Source organism: Heteronotia binoei, chromosome 2 (genome assembly GCF_032191835.1).
Source record: "Heteronotia binoei isolate CCM8104 ecotype False Entrance Well chromosome 2, APGP_CSIRO_Hbin_v1, whole genome shotgun sequence".
In the NCBI taxonomy this organism is placed as follows: Eukaryota; Metazoa; Chordata; class Lepidosauria; order Squamata; family Gekkonidae; genus Heteronotia; species Heteronotia binoei.
In genome coordinates, this window is record NC_083224.1 from 32067302 (window position 1) to 32088484 (window position 21183).

Sequence of the window (21183 nt, forward strand, 5' to 3'; positions counted from 1 at the left end):
TATAAATCCAATATCTTCTTCATCAGGGGTTGTCAACTAACTGGCTATTGGCTACTGCACTAGTCCAGCCCTTATGGTCACTGCAGAGCCTCCCCTTTTCTGAGGTCATGTACCAGCTGACCACCTGTCATCCACCCCTGTACCTCCCATCCCCTTAGGGTCTAAGGTAGTCTATTTAACCTCTGACCCAACTCCACTCATGTGTGCTTCTAGCAGTATCCCAATTCCGCTGTCTAGATCCATCACGATTCTAAGGCCAAATTTCGGGTCCCCTCTCCCACGTCCTCTTACGTCGCCATTGGAGCCTTCTTGAAGACTACGATTGATAATTATCACCCTGTTTGTCTATCCATGTGTTGTCTCTATATCTCTCACTATTTTTCTTAGGACTGTATGTATGTTTCATGAGCACATTGCCTTGTATGTGAGTTCTATATTTTTCTGGAATAAATTTTAATTGTTTTACTTAATTAGAGTCCCTAATATTTTTAAGCATTAATTTCGGGCCGTGGAATCCTGGATACACAGGTAAAGGATCCTGATTAAGCCAGGTGCCCACCTGACAATTCCCCAACTTCGTTTTGAGGGCATTTTGGCTTACAGACCGAGGGTCTCATTCAGTATAAGGCAGCTTCATATATTCATGTGTTCAACCCTGCTTAGCTTCTGAAATCTGATGAGATTGGGCTCACCTGGGCTATTCAGGTCATGGTGAAAACCACATACATTTTAATGTGTTTTTGATCTCTACACTACCTTGAGTGCTCTTGCTATCAGGTGGCATGAAAATAATTGCTAATTAACAAAATGTGCAAATCAGACTACAGTCTGCAGCAACAGAGGACGACAAGAGAGGATCAACTCATTCGTTACGGCAGCAGCCTTTATGAAAATGGTGAGAAATGACTGTTGCCGAATCTACAATTTTAGCAAGAACTAGTAATTGTAGGATTTTTTTGGGGGGGGTGTATTGTAGCCTTCCCTCTTCCTCCAATCAGCTCAAAGTAGCACACCAAGGTCTCCCCTTCTCAATTACCTTCTCTTAACTATTCTCTGAAGCAAGTTAGGCAGCCTGAAAGAGAATTACTAACCCAAGGTTGCCAGTTAAGCTTCAAGGCTCAGCAGGGATTTAAACATGCTCTCTCCTCAAAACCCATTTTTTAAAAAGGGTCCTGATTCTCTAAAATGTTCTTCATCCTTTAAGTAACATGGAATGCAGGAACCTCTGGGATTCCACAAGCATACTGCCTATAGCTGACCACAGTGTTCCCTCTAAACTGTGAAGTCTTGTGAGCAAAAATTCTACTACGTGAGCTACTGGCATTAAAGTTGTAAATTACCGTATAAATTAGCTTGCTCTAGGACCATTTTTCCTGAGCTGAGACAAAAATGTGTGAGCCGGAGGCTAAAAAATTGTGAGCTACCTCACACTAACTCAGCCTACAGGGAATACTGCTGCACCAAGGCTTTTTACATTTACTATATTTAGTTGAACAACAGCAATATAATAAAAATACAGTTTTGATATCCTGCACATACACTGTTTTGATTTTTTCCTGCACACAGCTTTATCCAATGGCAGATCTCATATTCATTGTATTTATTGCATTTATACCCTGTGTTTCTCCTGGTGTGGTGGAATGGCTAAGAGCATTGCATTTTAATCTGGAAAACTGGGTTTGATACCCTGCTCCTCCACACAAAGCCTGTTGGGTGACCTTGGACCCATCACAGTTCTCTCAGAACTCTCTCAGTCCCCCCTACCTCACAAGGTGCCTGTTGTGGCAAATGTAATCCCCTTTGAGACTCCTTAAGGTGAAAAAAAGTGGGGTATAAAAAACAACTCTTCTTCTCCCCAATGGGGGCCCACGGCAGCTTACATCATTCTCTTCTCTGCCTTTTTAGCCTTACTACAACATTTGTTTTCTTTTTAGCTTCATTTATATCCCATCTTTTCCCCCAATGGGGTCTCAAAGCAGCTTACATCATTCTCCCCTCCTTCATTTTTATCCTCACCACAAGCCTTTGGAGGTGGGACAAGCTAAAGCTTTGTGACTAGCCACTCAGAGAACTTCCACATCAGAGCAGAGATTTGAATCTGGGTCTTCCAGATCCCTAGGCTGACACTCTAAATCAGGAGACCCCAACCCCCAGGCCGTGGACCGGTACCACTCAGTGGCCTGTTAGCAACCGGGTCATGAGTTGTATAATTATTTCATTATATATTACAATGTAGTAATAATAATAATAATAATAATAATAATAATAATAATAATAATAATAATAATACATTGGATTTATATCCTGCCCTCCACTCTGAATTTCAGAGTCTCAGAGCAGCTCACAATCTCCTTTACCTTCCTCCCCCACAACAGACACCCTGTGAGGTGGGTGGGGCTGAGAGAGCTCTCCCCAGAAGCTGCCCTTTCAAGAACAACTCTGTGATAGCTATGGCTCACCCAAGATCATTCCAGCAGCCATAAGTGGAGGAGTGGGGAATCAAACGCGGTTCTCCCAGATAAGAGTCCGCACACTTAACCACCACACCAAACTAACAGAAATAAAGTGCACAATTGTATCATCCCGAAACCATCGGCCCTGCCCCCCTGTCCCTGGAAAAATTGTCTTCCATAAAACCGGTCCCTGGTGCCAAAAAGGTTGGGGACTGTTGCTCTAAATCACTATACAGCGCACAGGCCCATTTCATCATATAAACCTCTAAAGCCAGCTGCTTCATTGAAATAAAAATAACTTCAGGCACAAAAGAACTATAAACGGTAAAGTGAAATTGTTTAGAATAGTATGAAGGCAAAGACGTCAAATTCCTTTGAATGCTCCATCATTTCTACAATATCCCCAAGGGATCCTTACAACCTGTCATGATGCGGAAAGTTTCAGCAACTGGAGAGTTAAACAAAAAACACAGGATTTCTTCCCCCCACTTCACATTGTTTTCTGTAGGCTGCAAGCAGCCCAGAGGTTAAAGCCATACCAAGACTATTTATAATCAACAGCGATGCCATATCTACAGATCTCCTTTCACTGGTTTCACTGCCTTAAAAGGCTTCCAGAACAAGGACAAAGAAAGAAAATTCCAAAAAACCCAAAAAACAAAAACCCACACATGTTATTTTAAATTATGCCATATGGAATATCACTGCTGCTTAGTTCTAGAACTATGGAATCCAACAGCTTAGGATAACCTGCACTCACCCTATTTTTTAAAATATATTAAATATTAACTAATTTATGAGATAGGAGATTTCAGCATTAGAAACAGAAGAACTGCATTCTAAACACACTTGAAGGGCAAAAGACTGCAATTTCCTCATTTCTTTTGTCTCTCAACATCTGCATTTTCCAATATGCATTTTGAACGTTACATGTATCCTCAAAAGCTATAACCTGCTCTAAAATTCTGAAATTTAAACAAAATGACTGAGGTCTAGTGACTGGCTCCCATGCAAGCTGTGTTGGGTGAGGTTTCTTATTGCCAAAACCTAAAGAAAAGAAGAAGTTTTGCTACATTTTATAAGCAAAGCCCTTGAGACCACCAACCTGTTTTCTTCACCTGCCCAAGTCTATAAGCTTTTCTATCACAGCAAGTTAGAGACTGGGAAAATAGCCTGTAACCATTTACTCATGCATACAACTAAACATTTTGAGAAATTACCAACAGGGCAGCTGGTCACCATTTACACTTCTCATTCATGATTAACAAGGACTTCAACTGAAATTGAAAAACATGGCGTTGCTGCAGGCTCAGGTATTCCCTCTTCCACCTTGAAATGTTTGCTACAGATAGTGCACAGTGATGCCGGATTGATACTCTAGGGCATGACGCCAATGCCATGGCACGGAACCAAGCTCTAAAATGGGTTTGCAAAGCAACAGTTAGAGGCAAAGCAGTAACAAAGGCAGTCCAATTCAGACATCAGGAAACATTATGGTTAGCAAAAACCACAACAAGAAGGGAACTGGCATGTGAAGAGTTGAGGAGGAGGAAGGGAGGTGATAGGCACCAAGCCACAAACAGAAATTGCCTCTGAATTGTGCCACTAGGTGGAGCAGAAGTCCACCAATGGCTCTTAGCCACAAGGTACACAGATGGAACACTATGTCTGGGACAGGAATGCTCTGTATTCTTGGTGCTTGGAGGGGGAAAGCAGTGGAAGGGCTTCTGGAGTTCTGGCCCCACTGGTGGACCCCCTGATGGCATCTGCATTTTGGCCACTGTGTGACACCATCTGTTGGACTGGATAGGCCACTGTCCTGATCCAACATGGCTTCTCTTATGTTCTTTTATATATGCACACCTGCATGAATTTCATGCAAATTTCCTATATGAAAGAGCTTTCAATGTAGTAAAATCAGAATACCTGGGTTGGTGCTTAGATTCATCATGAACGAGACTGCTGGTAAATTCAGCCCAATGCTATCTATTTATTTATGCATTTCAGTCCACTCCAGTACCCCTCCAATGCTCCCATCTGGTACCTTTGCAGTACAAACTGACACCAGGTAACCTTTCTATGTAAGCAACAAGCAGAACACAGGCAGTGGCCGTGATTGAGACTGTAATCCATGAATGCCCAGCCTGCAAATTCCTTTAACTGGCTACCAAGGATACCAAAGTATTACATGAATGGCGTCCATCAAACATTGTAGGAAGCAACAGAAGATGCCACTTTCATGTAGCAAAGGTTCCCAAACACAATCCTTACCCATCTTAAAGTGGGAGAACCAAGGGCAGGAAAAATGGCAGGAACTTGCTAAAGTCTGAACAAAATAATGATTGCGCATAGCAGCACGGCTTGCAATATGGTGTCTTGTGCCAGTGGCACTCCATGAGCGGAGAGCTGAGCTTTCTAGCAAACTTCAATGTGGTGACACCTCATGTCCTGCCGTGGCCTGACCTTGGACTGCAGTTCTTGCCGGCTCTCTGTCCAAACCCCTCCCTTTTGTTTCTTCCTCTCTGGGCGGTTTACAGCACACAGCAGAGGCACATTGTTATTTGTCAAGGCCATTTTCGAAGGGCTGCTTTTAAGTCCCCAAAGGGACAATGCTGATGTGATGCAGAGGTTGCTGCTAGAGTTGAACCCATAAAGAAACGACGACAACAACAAATAGGGTGATCTCCACTGTTGAGCAATCAGCTGTTGTTGCTCATGATTTCCAGAACTCTTGACTTGGGGAAACAGCAGGCTAGCTAATCAAATCTCAGGCAAACAATGCTGGTAACAAATGAAAAGTGGTTTCCACCCCTTAACGTCGTTGGTCTTAAAGGTGCCACTGGACTCCAGCTTTGTTCTTCCACCCCTTAAGGTGACGTGTCTCCCTTCAGTGGGTCAGAGGAATCTTAAAAGCAGAAGCAGCATTTTGCAAACTTTCTGTACTGAAACTACTACATTTGTTACCCCTCAACGCCCTCTCCTCTCAAGCTCTTCAGTGACAGTGTTCTATGACATCAGAGCCGTTGTGTTCTTCCCTTTTTAATTATCCTTTGCAACAGGGCATTCCTGCCTCCGTGTGACACGGCCCCTGCTCGCCCTACAGCAGCCAGCCATCTCCCCCCATCTCCCTGGCTCTTAACTCTCACAACAGGGTACATAAAGTCCATTATGCTAATCTATTCTTGGCTCCATTAGTCCCTTGGCAGCAGCCCGTGATCTCCTGAGCTGGCATGTCTCTGCCCTGCTCAGAAACTCATGCTCCTGGTTTCACAAAGCTTCCTCCTCCCTCCTCCTTTTCCTTCCTCTCTCCGAAAGGCTGCTGTGATGCCAGAGCGGAGCATTTTACGGACTCAAAGCAGGCGCTTGGGGCTCCGGTGAAGAAGATGCTTGTTTCTCTGTGTATGTTTACACAGTAAGCCGATCCCTTATGAGCTTCTAAGTAAACATCCTATTGGGACTGGTTTTCTTGCTGTTTTTTATTCAGCCCGCACAGGCAGACCCATGCAGGGACGAGATGACTAATGCAGAGATAGGAGCCGATGGCAAAATGGATGCATCGCCCAGCTAGTACTCTATGGGAAGGATTTCGACACCATGAATTGGGGGAAAGGGCAGTCTCCTTTGCTGAAGCCCGGGACATGCCAGTAAGGACTGAGCAGATTTTATCTTTTGTTTCGTTGACTCCATTGATAGCCTGACCTTCTCAGGAGAGCCAAGGTAGGTTTATAACATGATGTCTTTTAAAATGTATGTGTGTTTTTGTTTCTGTTTTTCTGCTTCTGCACCCTCTGCTTTAAAAAAGCAATTTGCAATCTGGGGAAATAAACCTGATTTTAAGCAGAAATGTTGAGCTTCATAGGAAATATATAGGAAAACATAGCTATATAGCTAAATGGAAGTTTATACGGTTATCAAACAATGAAATTCAGTCATCACAGCGGCTGAAAACAGCAGTCCTGTGAAGTTTCACATTTTACAGACTGACGCTGTTTAAGCTAAAGAATGCTTTCAAAGTACGGGTTGAAAGGGCTGGGGGAGAGAATTCATACTAGTAAATAAATACCAGAAATCTGTTAGGAATTTGAAGAGCTTCTCAGACTTGTCCTTCTGCTACGTTTCTCTCTTATTGCCAGATATATCCAGCACCTAAGAGTTCAAGGATGGAGAGTTTACCTCTCTCTGAGCTCTTAAAAGCACACACTGAGAGTCACAAGATGGTTCAACAAAGCCAAGTTTGTGTAAGAATATGTGCAGAAAGGTAAAAACACGCAACTGTAAACAAGGTTTTTTTTTGGGGGGGGGGGGCTGGGTGTTCGGTTTTCTTTTTGCTAAAACAGGATTGGAAACATTAACCAGAAATAGCTCCACAAGGGAAAGCCAAGTTGCCAGGGTCAGAATTTTCCTGTTTCTCAGGAGAGATTAGAAATACACTAAAAAGACTTTTTTAAAAAAAAAATTACACCTTGCTTTCCCAAAACACTCTCTTTGGTGCTACCTAAACCAAAATTAGAGGCAAAAAAATTAAATAAATAAGAGAGTGAGACCATGACTTAATGCAGTTTTCATCACAACAGAGGCACAGATGGCGATTTCTCTCATGATTCGAACAAAATGAAACAGTAGTGAAGGTGTGCTAACCTATCATCTCTTGCCTAGCAAGGACTAACACCACTCTGCCCTTGCTAGAGGGAAAGCTAGCCAAGACCAACTCCGGCCTTAAAAGTACTTGATCAAATTCGGGAGATAAATGCATTGTTTTACAAAGGAACTAAGATCAGAAGTCAAAGAATGGTGCAACTAGGTTCCGCATGCCACAGCTTTGCATTTGGGCTTATCAAACCACAGGGCAAAGATACACACACACACACACACCCCATGGAAGTTCAGATTCAGGGAAGCTTGTAGTATAGCAAAGATGGGCAAGTGGGGGAGCGGGAGAATAATTTTTGAAAAGGAAGCATCAAACGTTTTTGCACGTTACTCAATAACTCTTTGGATACCACCCCTTTAAACAAGGCAGACACTGTAACCCCTCCCCCCCTAAAAAAAAAGACTCCTGTAGGCGGGGGATTGAGGATCTTTAAAAAGAAAAGTAATCATAATAAACAGGAGTCTTACTGAACTGACATGGGAATGTAAACAGAAACTCAAACTGGGTAGGATGAGGTTAGAAATTTAACACTAAGCCAGAGAATGGTAAAGGCAAGAAAGAACAGCCATTTCTTAAATGCACATTTAGGCATGTTTTTTCTCAATATCTGTATTCAGGAAAACATCCTATAAAATACTAAGTTCCATAGACACAGGCTACATCTCTAACCAGATACTTCATTGGGGTGGAGCGCACAGGGCGTGGTTTGCTCCTTACACACAGTGGCCACCCATCTTAATTCAAACACTGCTTTCTCTTCCCATCTCTCTCCAGGTAGACAACACATTCCTCTGAACTATGGTTAGGAGAAAACGTCTGGATCACGGAAGATGAACCAACTTGAGGCAGTCAAATCTGGGTTTTTAGTATGCATTGTGGGCTGCCTTTTCATCTTTGCCTTCATCTACATCAGGAATACAATCCCCAAGGAAGCCAATAAGCAAAAACCATCGCTGGAATTAGCCGAGTGCGGCTTCTACCCAGATGAGCTTTGCTCGGCTCTCTTTGAGGGCAAAGATGCTGCTCCTCAAATTGGCTACCTGTGCCAGAAGGTTCTTCATGGCCAGAGTATGTCCACCTGCATACAAACTCCTTGCAATTGTTCAACGGTCCACAAGAGACTGCACTTCATTACCAGGCCACTGTCGGAAGAAGAAGGGAACTTCTCTTTGGCATACATCATCACCATTCACAAAGAGCTGGACATGTTTATCAAGTTACTCAGAGCCATTTATATGCCTCAGAATATCTACTGCATCCACATTGATGAAAAATCACCACGGGATTACAAGGTAGCTGTGCAAACTCTGGTTAATTGCTTGGAAAACGTTTTTATCGCTTCCAAAAGAGAGACTGTTGTCTATGCTGGCTTTTCTAGATTGCAAGCAGACATCAATTGCATGCATGACTTGATTCATTCCAAAACTCCATGGAATTATGTCATTAACCTATGTGGGCAGGATTTTCCCATCAAAACCAATAAGGAGCTGATGCAATACATCAAAAGCAAATGGAATGGTAAGAATATGACTCCGGGAATTGTTCAGCCGCCTCATATGAAATATCGAACGCACACAAGTTACAATGAATATGTACACGCAGGAAAATCTTACGTGTATCCAACAAAGAAGGTGAAAAGCGAGCCGCCCCACAATTTGACTATCTATTTCGGGAGCGCCTACTATGTGCTCACAAGAAAATTTGCAGAGTTTGTACTGACTGATGAACGTGCAAAAGATCTGCTTGAATGGTCAAGGGACACCTACAGTCCTGATGAACACTTCTGGGTCACTCTGAACAGGCTGCCAGGTAAGCAGAATTTTTTTAATACTACAAAGTATCCCCATGCCTTTAATACTCAAGTCCATGAGAACCAATTGGGAGCCAGAAGCCCATGTGGCAAGGCAACTTTCTCATTTGGCCCTTCAGCATTCATAAAGTCGCAAACTCACAATATTCAGCACCAAAAGGCTTGTACAACCTCCTAGATATTATATCTGAAAAATCCCTGAATCTACAGAACCTGTTTTTAATACAGGGTCGTTCCCCCGCGTCTCATTGTCTCCCATTTTGCTGGTGGTTTGCCATTGCCTTCCCCAGTCATCTACACTTTACCCCCAGCAAGCTTGGCACTCGTTTTACCGACCTCAGAAGGATGGAAGGCTGAGTCAACCTTGAGCTGGCTACTTGAACCCAGCTTCCACCAGGATCGAACTCAGGTCATGAGCAGAGCTTGCACTGCAGTACTGCAGTTTACCACTCTGTGCCATAGGGCTCCTTTTTAACCTATTTGCTATCTATAAAAATTATGCTTTTTTAAAGTCAAGAAAACCCTTAATAAACCCTTATGAATTGACAATTTCTCTACACACACAATGCTGAAAGCCCAAAGTATCCCCTACAATGCTTCTCCTGGAGAGAAAAGGGAACCCCAGAAAGAGCATGAGAGAGGAGTCACAGTTTCACCACTGGGCGGAGAGGAATCAGGCACTTGGCATTGGTGAGCAAAAAGAAACCCATTATATCCCTGTCTTCCCGTATTTCAGGCTAAGACCAATGCTTCAAATAGGCCAGTTTCACGTGATTCACTTTCGTAGCACATTTGATCCTCCCAAAAGGAGAGATCGGGAACGGAAGGAACGCTTCCACTTTCATGCCTTGAGGTGCCCAAACTGAGTCTGGCAGCCGATTGCCTGGGCAAGAATTTGCCCAAAGCAAAAGCCTGCCATCCTGCATCGAGGAAACCGCATGAGATTGTGGGCATGGAGTCAGAGATCCCCACCCCCACCTCCATCCAAGGTCTCCTTGGAGCACCACCTAGCTTGCCGTCTCCCATTTTGCTGTCAGTGATGGCAGAGCTGGCAGTGCTGCTCTCTGTTGCCTTTGCCTCGGGCTCTTAGAATGCTCCTGCCAGGCTAGTTCTTGCAAGCAAGGGGTGATGTAAAGGCTGCCAATGCCACTCCCCTGCGCTGAAGCATTTACCACCACCACCACCACCCCAAAAATAAGGCATGATGTGCCCTAGGCCGGGTAGTTCTTTTACAACTTAGCAGAGCTTTCGCAATCCTCTTTAGATGCCAAGACCTGTACTTCCTCCTTGACTGGTTGCCAGGGGAACCTCCTATGCCTTCACAAGCGGCCTTTGCTTCGGAGTATTTTAAGACATTCTGAGCCCTTCCCTAGTCCCCAACCGAGCCTCAGAAATAGAAGCTTTTTTTTCTTTCCCTGAAGAGAACTAGGAATCACGAGACAAGGCAGAACTGAAATTGCAAGAAGACCTAACAGAGCATGTGTGGGGGGGAGGGGGCGGGGAGAGACTCAGCATTTTAAATAATCGACCCTGGGTAAACGCTGCTTTCTGATGTGACTGTCAGATGCTCCAGGAGCCACGCCGGATGCAGAGTGGGATGGAAACATACGAGCCATCAAGTGGAGTGATAAAGAAGGACAATCGCACAACGGCTGCAAAGGTAACACAACAACCGAACACGGCACAAGCTCACCTCAAGGCGCTCTGTGCGCTCCTCTCTATGGCAGGTTCCGATGAGACACCACACCTTCATTTGCTTGAGCACAGCTTGAGCGGGCAAAATCCCCATCCAAACAGATTACACAACATCAGAACAAGGAAGACGGATCTTGCCAATCTATTACCCATTTCTATGGAACCAGAGTCACTGAACAGCTTTCTAATTTTTATCTACAATATACATCTTGATATTTACAAAGCGTGGGAAATTCCACCAGGTAGCAAGGGATCAAACTAATTTGAGATTCCTCCTGCAATTGTAACACTGCGGTTATTTATACACATTCTACTTAACAGGGTGGTTTTACACTGTGAAGCTGATTTGCATGCACATCAGTGTGGCAGACTGTCCATGGAAACCAAGGTTTGAATCTCCACTCTACCAAGGGAGCTTGTTGGGTGATCTTGGACCAGTCACACACTCTCAGCCTAATCTGCTTGGTAGGGTTGTTGTGAGGAGGAGGAGAGAAGAATGAACTCAGTTGCCTTGGGGCCCCAATGGGAAAAAGTGGAGTGTAAATGGTCAATTAAAAAAAAACCTTTGCCAAAGGAATTTTACTGTGATGAGGCAGTCAGACAAGATGTTTTCTCCAACTCAGATTTCATTTCCCCTTCTCTGAAATTTCAGAAACAGCCACAGTTGAAGGAGGGAAACAGGTATCTGGAGCTGGATTCAAGTCCAGTTGCACTTTAGAGACCAACTACGATTTTTGTCCTCTAAGGCTGGTTTCTAAAGTACTACTGGACTCAAATCTAGCTCTTCTACTGCAGACCAACACAGCCCACTCTCCTAAAGTGATCTTCATGGATAACTGGAGTAATACTCTCTCTATATATTTATGCTGGGAAAGGTTTGGCTGGTAGCATTTGCATATTGCAATATAGCGGTGGCCTCCCATGATACAAACGTGTTGCAGAAGTGACTCATAACAGGGAAATGACCGAGTAATGTTATTAATGGAAATATGAATAAAATGAGGAAGCATTACTCAGAATATATTCCAGAAAGCTGGGTTTCGATGATGCAAACAACAGCAGCCTGTAACAAACATGGCGAGATGCCTTCATTTTGCAAGGACTGAATGAGAAATCGTTTATTGAGAAATCTAGCTAGATCCAAGAGGGCAGCCGTGTTGGTCTGAAGAAGTTGAACAAAGCAGGAGTCAAATTGCACCTTTAAGACCAACTAAGTTTTATTCGGAATGTAAGCTTTCGTGAGCTCCCTAAGCACACTTCATCAGATGAGGGGGTCAGGTATTGTGGGCTGAAATACATACAGTTTGTTGTTTAAGAGTGCAAACTGGCTGTGCTCACATGATACAACAGTTTGGCCTGGCCATTTGGTCTGGATAGCCATAAAAGGTAATAAAGTTCCCTGCCAATTGGTGTTTTTGCAAATCACAGAAAGACATGTATTTCCTAGTTGTAGGCTACCTAATTTACTTATCAGCATCAATCTATACATTATAAACATCATTCTAGTCAGGCATTGGAAACAAGAATACATAAAATGAAAATGGGTTAGGTATATGCAATGAGATGAATAGCCAATATCCCTTATTTGAGTATGTCAATATAAAACATTATTCTGATACACTAGAGAAAAGAGAAAAACATTGGAATACTGTGGATGTATAGCCATACTCACTGGAAGTGGGTTTAGCATGTGTAAAGAGATAATCTAGCATCATACTCTTGTCACTCCAGAGGCAAAGGCAGGGAACAGACCTCCCAATTACTTGTCCATCTTTCCTTCTACCCACCACCAGCCATTCCCTAACTGCTTTTGCAAAGAAGACAAGAAGCTCACCCCACCCGGGAAATCTAGTATGACTTTTCTTGCTCCTCCAAATACAGCCCCTGTACACTGTCCTAGATTCATACATGTAAGAGATCCCCCGACTCTCAACAGCTGGATTATCCAAACTTTTGATCCCAAGGGCCACACGAAGATACAGAAACCATTTGGTGGGCTGGGCCAGGCTTGGGCCCCATTTTACAAAATCCGGCCTAAGAAACAGGGTTGAGTACTGTTCAAGAGGTGGGACTGGAACTTTTAAAACTCTCAAGCCCCTCTTCTTAAGAAGATCCAATCCCAGCTCTTAGTGACAGCTTTCAGCACATGTTGAAAGCTCTGACAAAGGAGCGTTAGCATTTATGTCCCAGGATACATTGAGCTATAGTTTCAAAATTTAACTTATAATCTGTATAGGTTAGGCGACCTTCTTTTATTTCACAGCGAAGCTTCAGTGCCCATGCTGGCAGGGCCCAATCAAAGAACATGCACACACGTTTATATCTCACACGCTCAAACCACGTACAGATTCACATACAGGCATTCCTTCTCTTAGTTGCACATGGACCTTTGTAATTAAGTACAGCACCCTCACGTGTGAAACTTAAGCAATGAATGCCAAGATAAAGCATACAGGGAGAGTCGCCTTTGTTTTCCATACTACTTCTGCTCTGACCTCTATCAGGGAATCTCCCTAAGCCTGACCTAACATCTGCCTTTATGATGCCTTGCCTTACTCAACATTGCCCAAGGAGACAGTAATTACAAGTTAAAAATCTGAGTTAATAAAACAATCGAAGGGGAATGACAATGGGACAGATGGAGAGTGATATGGGATTCAACAGGAGTCACACAATGGTCAGACCCCATCCCTAACCTGTCATGCCCACTCCATATTCTAGATTGCATCAAGCCTTTGATTGGCAATTTATGGTTTTCATTTTTTTTTTGCAGGTCATTATGTCAGAGGCATTTGCGTTTATGGACTTGGTGACATAAAATGGATCATTGAATCGCCTCATTTGTTTGCCAACAAATTTGAGCCAGAAACCTACCCACTTGTCATGGAATGTCTAGAAAGGCATTACCGGCTTAAAGTACTCCAGCAAGCTGAAGTCCCATTGGAAGAACACTGGGCTTTACAGGAACATTCTTATATTAATATGAAGCCAACCATCTGAATCAACTATGACCAACATCAGAAGGACAAAAAGACAGGAACCAAAGAACATCATTTTGACAAATATGTTACAGATATGAAATCTGTCTGAAGCAGCACCCTAATTCTATATCTTGGAACCACCAACAACATTACATGGGGAATATAATTATTCACAGAATGAGGAAGAGGTATATACTGGCATCCGCTATCTTTAGCAATGTGGTCTTGAGGACATTTGGGTAGAAATGCAGTATAAAAATACCATAAATTCTCCAGACACATTAATTAGGTCTGCAGCATTTAGTCAATTGACTGGTTTATTAAAAACCTTTTTAAGATTTCAGGAACGAAGTTTCCTTAAATTTATCTGGCAGCAGATGTTTTAGAATGCTTAACAGCATTTTCTAAAAATTCCAAGTTGTCTGCATAGGCAGTTCTATGAAATATAAAAAATATCAACACAAAGTACATAGAAAGAATCTAGGAAGAAGACTCAAGATGAAATTTGGTGTTCCATAGGCCTCTATTTGGACAGAGGACAAATTAGGAAATTTACTGCAAGGAAAACAATCAAAGACTAAATGAGAGTGAATGTGAACAAAGACATTATGTTGGATCCAACACCGGAGCTCTTGTATAAGAGAAAAGCAAGAAACAGACAACGGTAAAGTTGAGATAAGCCAAAATTACTATGTGCCCACTTGAGTTTCTGCTTGCATAACTTGTTGTGGCACCAATTTCTGGGCATTATAAAGATATGGAGAGGAAAGATCTTGTGCAAGCGGAACTACAGAAAGTCCATTTAGGCTTCTGCTCGTGCACCACTGGATTCAAACAGTTATACAGGAATGCTACTGATCTCAGTGGAATGGCAAAACATGGAATTGGAAGTTTACAAAGCAGCTTGAAAGGAGAGCAGACTCATTCAACAACGTTTCATAGCACTGACTACTCACTGTCACCTAATTTATTACATGTAATCATGACTATGAAGACTGAAAAAAAAGGGGGAAAGAACCGTACACATGGAACATTCCCTTTTTGTGCACTCATGTTTTCCAAAGCTGTTATCAATGTGCGTCTGCATATTTATTATTCTTTAAAATTTAGCTGAATTGTTCTAGAATTGTTTTAGAATAGATGTGGCCAACAAGTCAGACCATAAAACAATTTTATATTAACAAAATATACTGGCCTGTAGTTTTGATTAGAAGAGATAGGGAAATTGGGTTTCAGACATTTTGAGAGATGAGCCCCACACCTTAATTCAGATATTTCAGAGTTTGATATATCATGGTCCCATCATGCTGAATACCTGCCCCCCCCCAATTGTGGAAATATTCTGGAAGGTGGCACCAGACTTTGTCCCTCCCCCCACAGAATTTTTAAACATCTGTCATCCCTGTTTTAGCACACTTTTTTTTAAAGGTATCATTTACTGGTTTTTCAACTACTTGGATTTCTTCTGTCATAGAGTAGCAGATGAAAGCTACATAAACTGCACAAATAAAGAAGCAGAGTAGTTTGTATTACTTCAGACCACAGGTGTAGGACACTGGGTTTGATCCAACTGGGATTTCTGCAAGATAGAAGAGATTTCTCGCCATGGAGTGGGGCCAAGGTATTCCACCAACTAGGTTCAGGGTCACCAGCTTCAGGGTGTCTGGCATCCGATGCGAGGCCCCGCCCTGTTGCTTGCTTGCACCCTTTCGCCCTTGTCCCCGGTGAGGGCAAGTGTGGTGGTGTGGATCCTGCGCCTCAGAGCACGTATGCAGCCTGAGTGCTGTCGCTCAGCCTCCTGGGTCTGTGCTTTCGTGCAATCTGAGGCACAGGAGCCGTGCCTTGCTGTCGTGAGCAGTGAAGTGGCCAAGTTTGCGGATGACACTAAATTGTTCAGGGTGGTGAGAACCAGAGAGGATTGTGAGGAACTCCAAAGGGATCTGTTGAGGCTGGGTGAGTGGGCGTCAACATGGCAGATGTGGTTCAATGTGGCCAAGTGCAAAGTAATGCACATTGGGGCCAAGAATCCCAGCTACAAATACAAGTTGATGGGGTGTGAACTGGCAAAGACTGACCAAGAGAGAGATCTTGGGGTCGTGGTAGATAACTCACTGAAAATGTCAAGACAGTGTGCGTTTGCGATAAAAAAGGCCAACTCCATGCTGGGAATTATTAGGAAGGGAATTGAAAACAAATCAGCCAGTATCATAATGCCCCTGTATAAATCGATGGTGCGGTCTCATTTAGAGTACTGTGTGCAGTTCTGGTCGCCGCACCTCAAAAAGGATATTATAGCATTAGAGAAAGTCCAGAGAAGGGCAACTAGAATGATTAAAGGGCTGGAGCACTTTCCCTATGAAGAAAGGTTGAAACGCTTGGGACTCTTTAGCTTGGAGAAACGTTGACTGCGGGGTGACATGATAGAGGTTTACAATATAATGCATGGGATGGAGAAAGTAGAGAAAGAAGTACTTTTCTCCCTTTCTCACAATACAAGAACTTGTGGGCATTCGATGAAATTGCTGAGCAGACAGGTTAAAACGGATAAAAGGAAGTACAGTACTTCTTCACCCAAAGGGTGATTAACATGTGGAATTCACTGCCACAGGAGGTGGTGGCGGCCACAAGTATAGCCACCTTCAAGAGGGGTTTAGATAAAAATATGGAGCACAGGTCCATCAGTGTGTGTGTATATATAAAATTTTTTGCCACTGTGTGACACAGAGTGTTGGACTGGATGGGCCGTTGGCCTGATCTAACATGGCTTCTCTTATGTTCTTATGTCCTCACCTATTTCCCTTGCTGAGGAGATGAGGGTGGAAGAGAGGGCCCAAACTGGAGCCCCTCAAGGATGCACCCTAGGCATCCACCTAGGGCTGCCGAATGGATGGGCTGGCCCTGATCAGGTTCATGTGCATACATTCAAACAGAGGGCAGGATCCCACAAATCTTTTTCTGCTAGAATTACTGCTTTCCTCAAGAGGTCTTCCCCAACGTGAGAGGTTTTCCCAGAACAGCCTCTTGCATTGTGGAGTCCTAGATGTCAAAATCTAAAGGTGAAATCAGTCAGATGAACAGCTATCTTACCGGAAACAGATGGGAGATGTTAAATTTCCGTTAAGATGAGCAAACTGCACAGGGAATCTGCTGCTAAATTGAATTGCATTTTAATGGCTCTATAGATCTGTGTTCCCCCTCATCCAAACTAACACTAGAAGTCTAAATTGCAAACAGAGCATTTTATGATTGTGTGTAGCTGCTAAGTGGGAAAGTTAACTTCCTGTAATTGCTTCCGTTCATTTTCTAGAATGTTTTCCTGCTCAGAGAGCAGAAGCAAGGTTCTGTTATAACACGGTTTCAGAGATTCATTCCTCAGATAACACAGCTTATTGGAAGTATTTGATTTCTCTCTTGCTTCTGGGTTCTGTCACTCTGTCCCCAAAAGGCCACCTTAATTTTACAGTTCAGCCTTTAACACTTCTCCTGCAGCTCAGGCTATGCATTACATTTGGAAAGCTATCGTTCTTTTCTGAATGCAGCTGCACTTTTTCCTAAGGGGAGAACACCACAGTGTAGTTCAGGGTCCCCCTGGCCCCATTGTTTTCTCCCCCTTTTTCTATAAAGAAAACCTACCCTGCCTCCAGCTATTTTTAATTCTACTGGAGAAAATTTACAGGTATCAGCATTCCGCCCCCCCCAACCCACCCCAAAACTGGAGTACAAGTAGGTTGGTGGTAGTTCTTTAGCACTGGCAAAAAAGAGAAAGATGAAAGGGTTAAAGGTCCTTTCCACCCTGTCCCTGACCCATCCTTCCTCTTGGAAAAGCTGCCCCAACAGTTGCATTTGGGAAAGGGAAATGCTGTTCACCACTTTGGCATCAGGCAACAATTGTTCTCCAGGCTGGTTTGGCCAGGGATACTGGAGGGTTTTTGTGGGGGGTTTTGTTATCTTTTGGGTGTGGAGTGGGTGTCACTGGGGGTGTGGCGGGGAGGTATTTGTGAATTTCCTGCATTGTGCAGGATGTCCATTCCAACTCTATGATTCTAAGAGCAAGATCTGAGCCCAGTAGCACCTTAAAGACCAACAAGATTTCTGGGACATAAGCTTCCAAGAGTAAGATCTCCTAAGGACCTTTGACAGCTATAAATCCTCTTCGTCTTTAAGGTGCTACTGAGCTCGTATCTTGCTCTTCTACTGCCGATTGACATGGCTACTCATCTGAAAATCATGGCTCCTCCTCTGACCAATTGATAGGACACAATCCACCACACTGGATCCTGTCAAAGGCATCCATGTATGAAATGCAACTCCATCCCTGCCCAGTCTTACAGGGTTGGATCTTTTTGATGGGATCCAACCCACAGTTCTTGAGTAAGCCTCGCGATCCTACAAAGCAACACTCATGACACTTGCTAGAAGGACTGATATTCCTGTTTGTCATCTCTGGCTGAATCACTTAATATATTCAGTATGTCAATTGTGCAGGGACATTACACACACACACACAAACGGATACAATCCATGTCAGTGACCTCAACCACTGCTATTACTGAAAAAAAGTGTATGTAATCTCTTCACAGCCAAGTGGATAAAAAGAACATGCTTCTAGCAAAAAGATGAGTGTTAAAAAGTGCTCTCTTCAAACAACATAACCCTGTTGAAAACGGGAACAGAGAAATCCCTTTTTAGTAGATTTCCCAAATACAGAGCCAACATAGTTTTGGAGTTCAACGAAGGCTCCCTCTTGCTGAATACAGAAGAATTTGGCAATCATTAATGGCTTCATTGCTGTGCTCAGCAGCGAGGCATGCTCCATCTTTTCAGAAGCCGAAATTGCAAGCCAGAGAACAGGAGAGGCAGCATTGAATGTGTTATGCATAAGGGGATTTCCTTCCACAACTTTAGAAAGGCATTCACATTCCCAGTGAGACCCAAGGGGTTAAACATCGGACCTCCTGTACAATACCTGGATTAAGGCTGAGACTGCAACCATCTTCAAATGCTCTCATCTGTGGCTTAACCAGAAGGTCATCGGAGCAAATCATTAAACATTTTTTCCACAGCAGTGAGAGAGGCCACTGGCACTCAAGCTCATTTTTGATAACCTCTATTCGGCGCTGGTCATCGGCTCATTATTTCCTTGGGAAACCAACCCCTCACATCCAGTCCTTCTCAAACATCTTTCAAAAGTTGTTTTTTTTTTTTTTAGGGAGGAAAAGTTTGGCATACAAAATTTATGCATTGCATGTTATGTAGCAGGCACAGGTCAAAGATCACTTGGTGTGACCAGTCACTTGCCAAGCAATTAACAATAGCTTTCCACCCCTCCTCCTCTGTTGCTGTTGTCTTTCTTATCTTTCCCTGTAAAGACAGCAAAGCAGTTTCCTTTATCTCTCTCTTTTATGTAGAGGAGGCAGACTACAGATGCACCATTGGGAAATGGCAGCACCAAAACCCCTGCCCATGCATCTTCTCCTCCTCCAAGAGCCCACATGGACTCTCTTGCTCTGTAAGAGAAAGGAGCATGATGTTGACTCTTTCCCTTCTTGAGCCATAGCTGCTATCTGCCGTCTTCCAGGGGAAACACAAAGGTAATTACCCTGTCTACCTTGCAGATCAAGTTGCAACTGGGGGTGGCAATGGTTTGCTTTGGAAAAAGTTCTCCCCAGCTACCCCAGAACACTGCAAACTTGCTCTGAAGTGGAGTAATTTTTGTGCAAGCTGCTCTTTCATGTTTGGCAGTACCCAAGAAGGAGGGGAGGCAGCATGATGTAGTCTGCTCTCATCAGATCTCGGGAGCTAAGTAAGGTCAGTACGGGGAAAGCAATGGAAGACTAAGCAGCGGAAGGCAATGGCAAACTACCTCTGCTTCTTACTTGCCTTGAAGGCCCCTTGATGCAGGAGCATTTATGTACGTAGCTCTGAAAGGTGGAGGTGGGCGGGGGGGGGGGGGAGGAGGAATCAAGCAGTTCCCAGAAACGTAAAGTCTGCCCACAGCCCAGTCATACAGAAGGCAACATGTTCTTTAAGGAAACAAATTCTTGGTAAAAGCAATCCCACTGGTTTTGAAAATATGGAAATGGGCCAAAAGCCCATATGCAACTGTAATAAAAATGGAACTTTTTACAATCAATCACCCATAAAGCATCTTGGATAAACGAAAAGGATTTCAAAAGGGAACACAATGCTGGTTTTCTCCTGATAGTTGGTGCACCGAGATTTGAATGTGCTATACTTTTATATCATCTCAAACAATAAGAACAAAATACTGCACGGTGGAAAGAGAACAATAACATGCTTGACTAGATTGGAAAAGTGTCCGTCACTGGGATCAAGTGCCTTTAAAAGTGGGCAGAAACCTGGGACAGATTCTCCCTCCGCTTACAACCCGTTTTGTTTTTCTTACAAAAGCAAAGAGCTCCCCATATACTTAGATGGGTTTCAACCAGGGTCACAACTGAGGTGTGCGAGTGGGGAGAAACCAGCTCCACCAAGGCACAAGAGACTTCAGTGTTAGCGAAAGGAGGGCAGAGTGTGTCTTAATATCAACATCCTTCTCAACCAGAGCTCCCTGCACCGAGGCGACAAGGGAAAGTTATGGAAAAATCTCTCGCACAAGGCATTTTTGTGTTCAGTTCTGCCCAGTGTGATCAAGGAAAGGAAAGGAAGGAAAGGTTCCCTGTGCAAGCACCAGTCGTTTCCGACTCTGGGGTGACGCTGCTTTCACAATGTTTTCACGGCAGACTTTTTATGGGGTGATTTGCCATTGCCTTCCCCAGTCTTTTACACTTTCCCCCCAGCAAGCTGGGTACTCATTTTACCGACCTCGGAAGGATGGAAGGCTGAGTCAACCTTGGGCCGGCTACCTGAATCCAGCTTCCGCCGGAATCGAACTCATGTCATGAGCAGAGAGTTCAGACCACAGTACTGCTGCTTTACCACTCTGCGCCATGGGGCCACTAGCGTGATTAAACTGCCTCTTAAAGAACTGATGTTCTTTAAACATGGCAGCTAACATCAATGGCAGCAATACAATAGGCAATGGATCAGTGATGATTACAAAGGCCCTCTTATCAGCTGCCTCTTCTGTGAAGTACTATTTCAACTATCAACTGGCCTTAGATAACTAGTCATGAAGGAAAGCAAGACATCATAAAACTGGAAGGAAGGGAGGAATGTGCATTTGGAGTCGGTATACTTTTGCTCGCCATGGAACATTTTAAGAATGCTGCCTTTGTATAGTCAGCCGAGATCGCCAAAAATTTAAACACTCAAGCAAAGATGTTTAGCATTGCAGCAACGGGCACTGTTTAGGGTTGCCAATCCCCAGGTGGGGGCTGGGGATCCCCCAGTTTGGAGGCTCTCTCCCTGCTTCAGGGCTATCAGAAAGTGTGTGCGGGGGAATGGCTTCTGGGTTCTCCATTATACCCTCTGGAAACTGGTCCCCATAGGGTATAATGGAGAACTGGTCCATGGGTATCTGTGGCTAGAGGTGGGTGTTTTTTTTAGGCAGAGGTACCAAATTTGCAGTATAGGGTGTCTTTCCTCAAACCCCCCCAAGTTTAAAAAAGACTGGACCACAGGGTCCAATTC

At 43.7% G+C, this 21183-nt stretch overlaps 2 protein-coding genes across 3 annotated transcripts in view; one reads left to right on the forward strand and one right to left on the reverse strand.

Moving 5' to 3' along the window:
* Window positions 1-21183, reverse strand: part of RTF2 (replication termination factor 2) — an 89641-nt gene that overhangs the window by 39968 nt on the left and 28490 nt on the right. The window lies entirely within an intron of this gene.
* On the forward strand, window positions 7868-14776 carry LOC132566072 (beta-1,3-galactosyl-O-glycosyl-glycoprotein beta-1,6-N-acetylglucosaminyltransferase 7-like). Its single transcript, XM_060230752.1, has 3 exons — window positions 7868-8913; window positions 10479-10574; window positions 13383-14776. The coding sequence occupies exons 1-3, from the start codon at window positions 7935-7937 to the stop codon at window positions 13607-13609; spliced, it is 1302 nt and encodes a 433-aa protein (XP_060086735.1). The 5' UTR covers window positions 7868-7934; the 3' UTR covers window positions 13610-14776.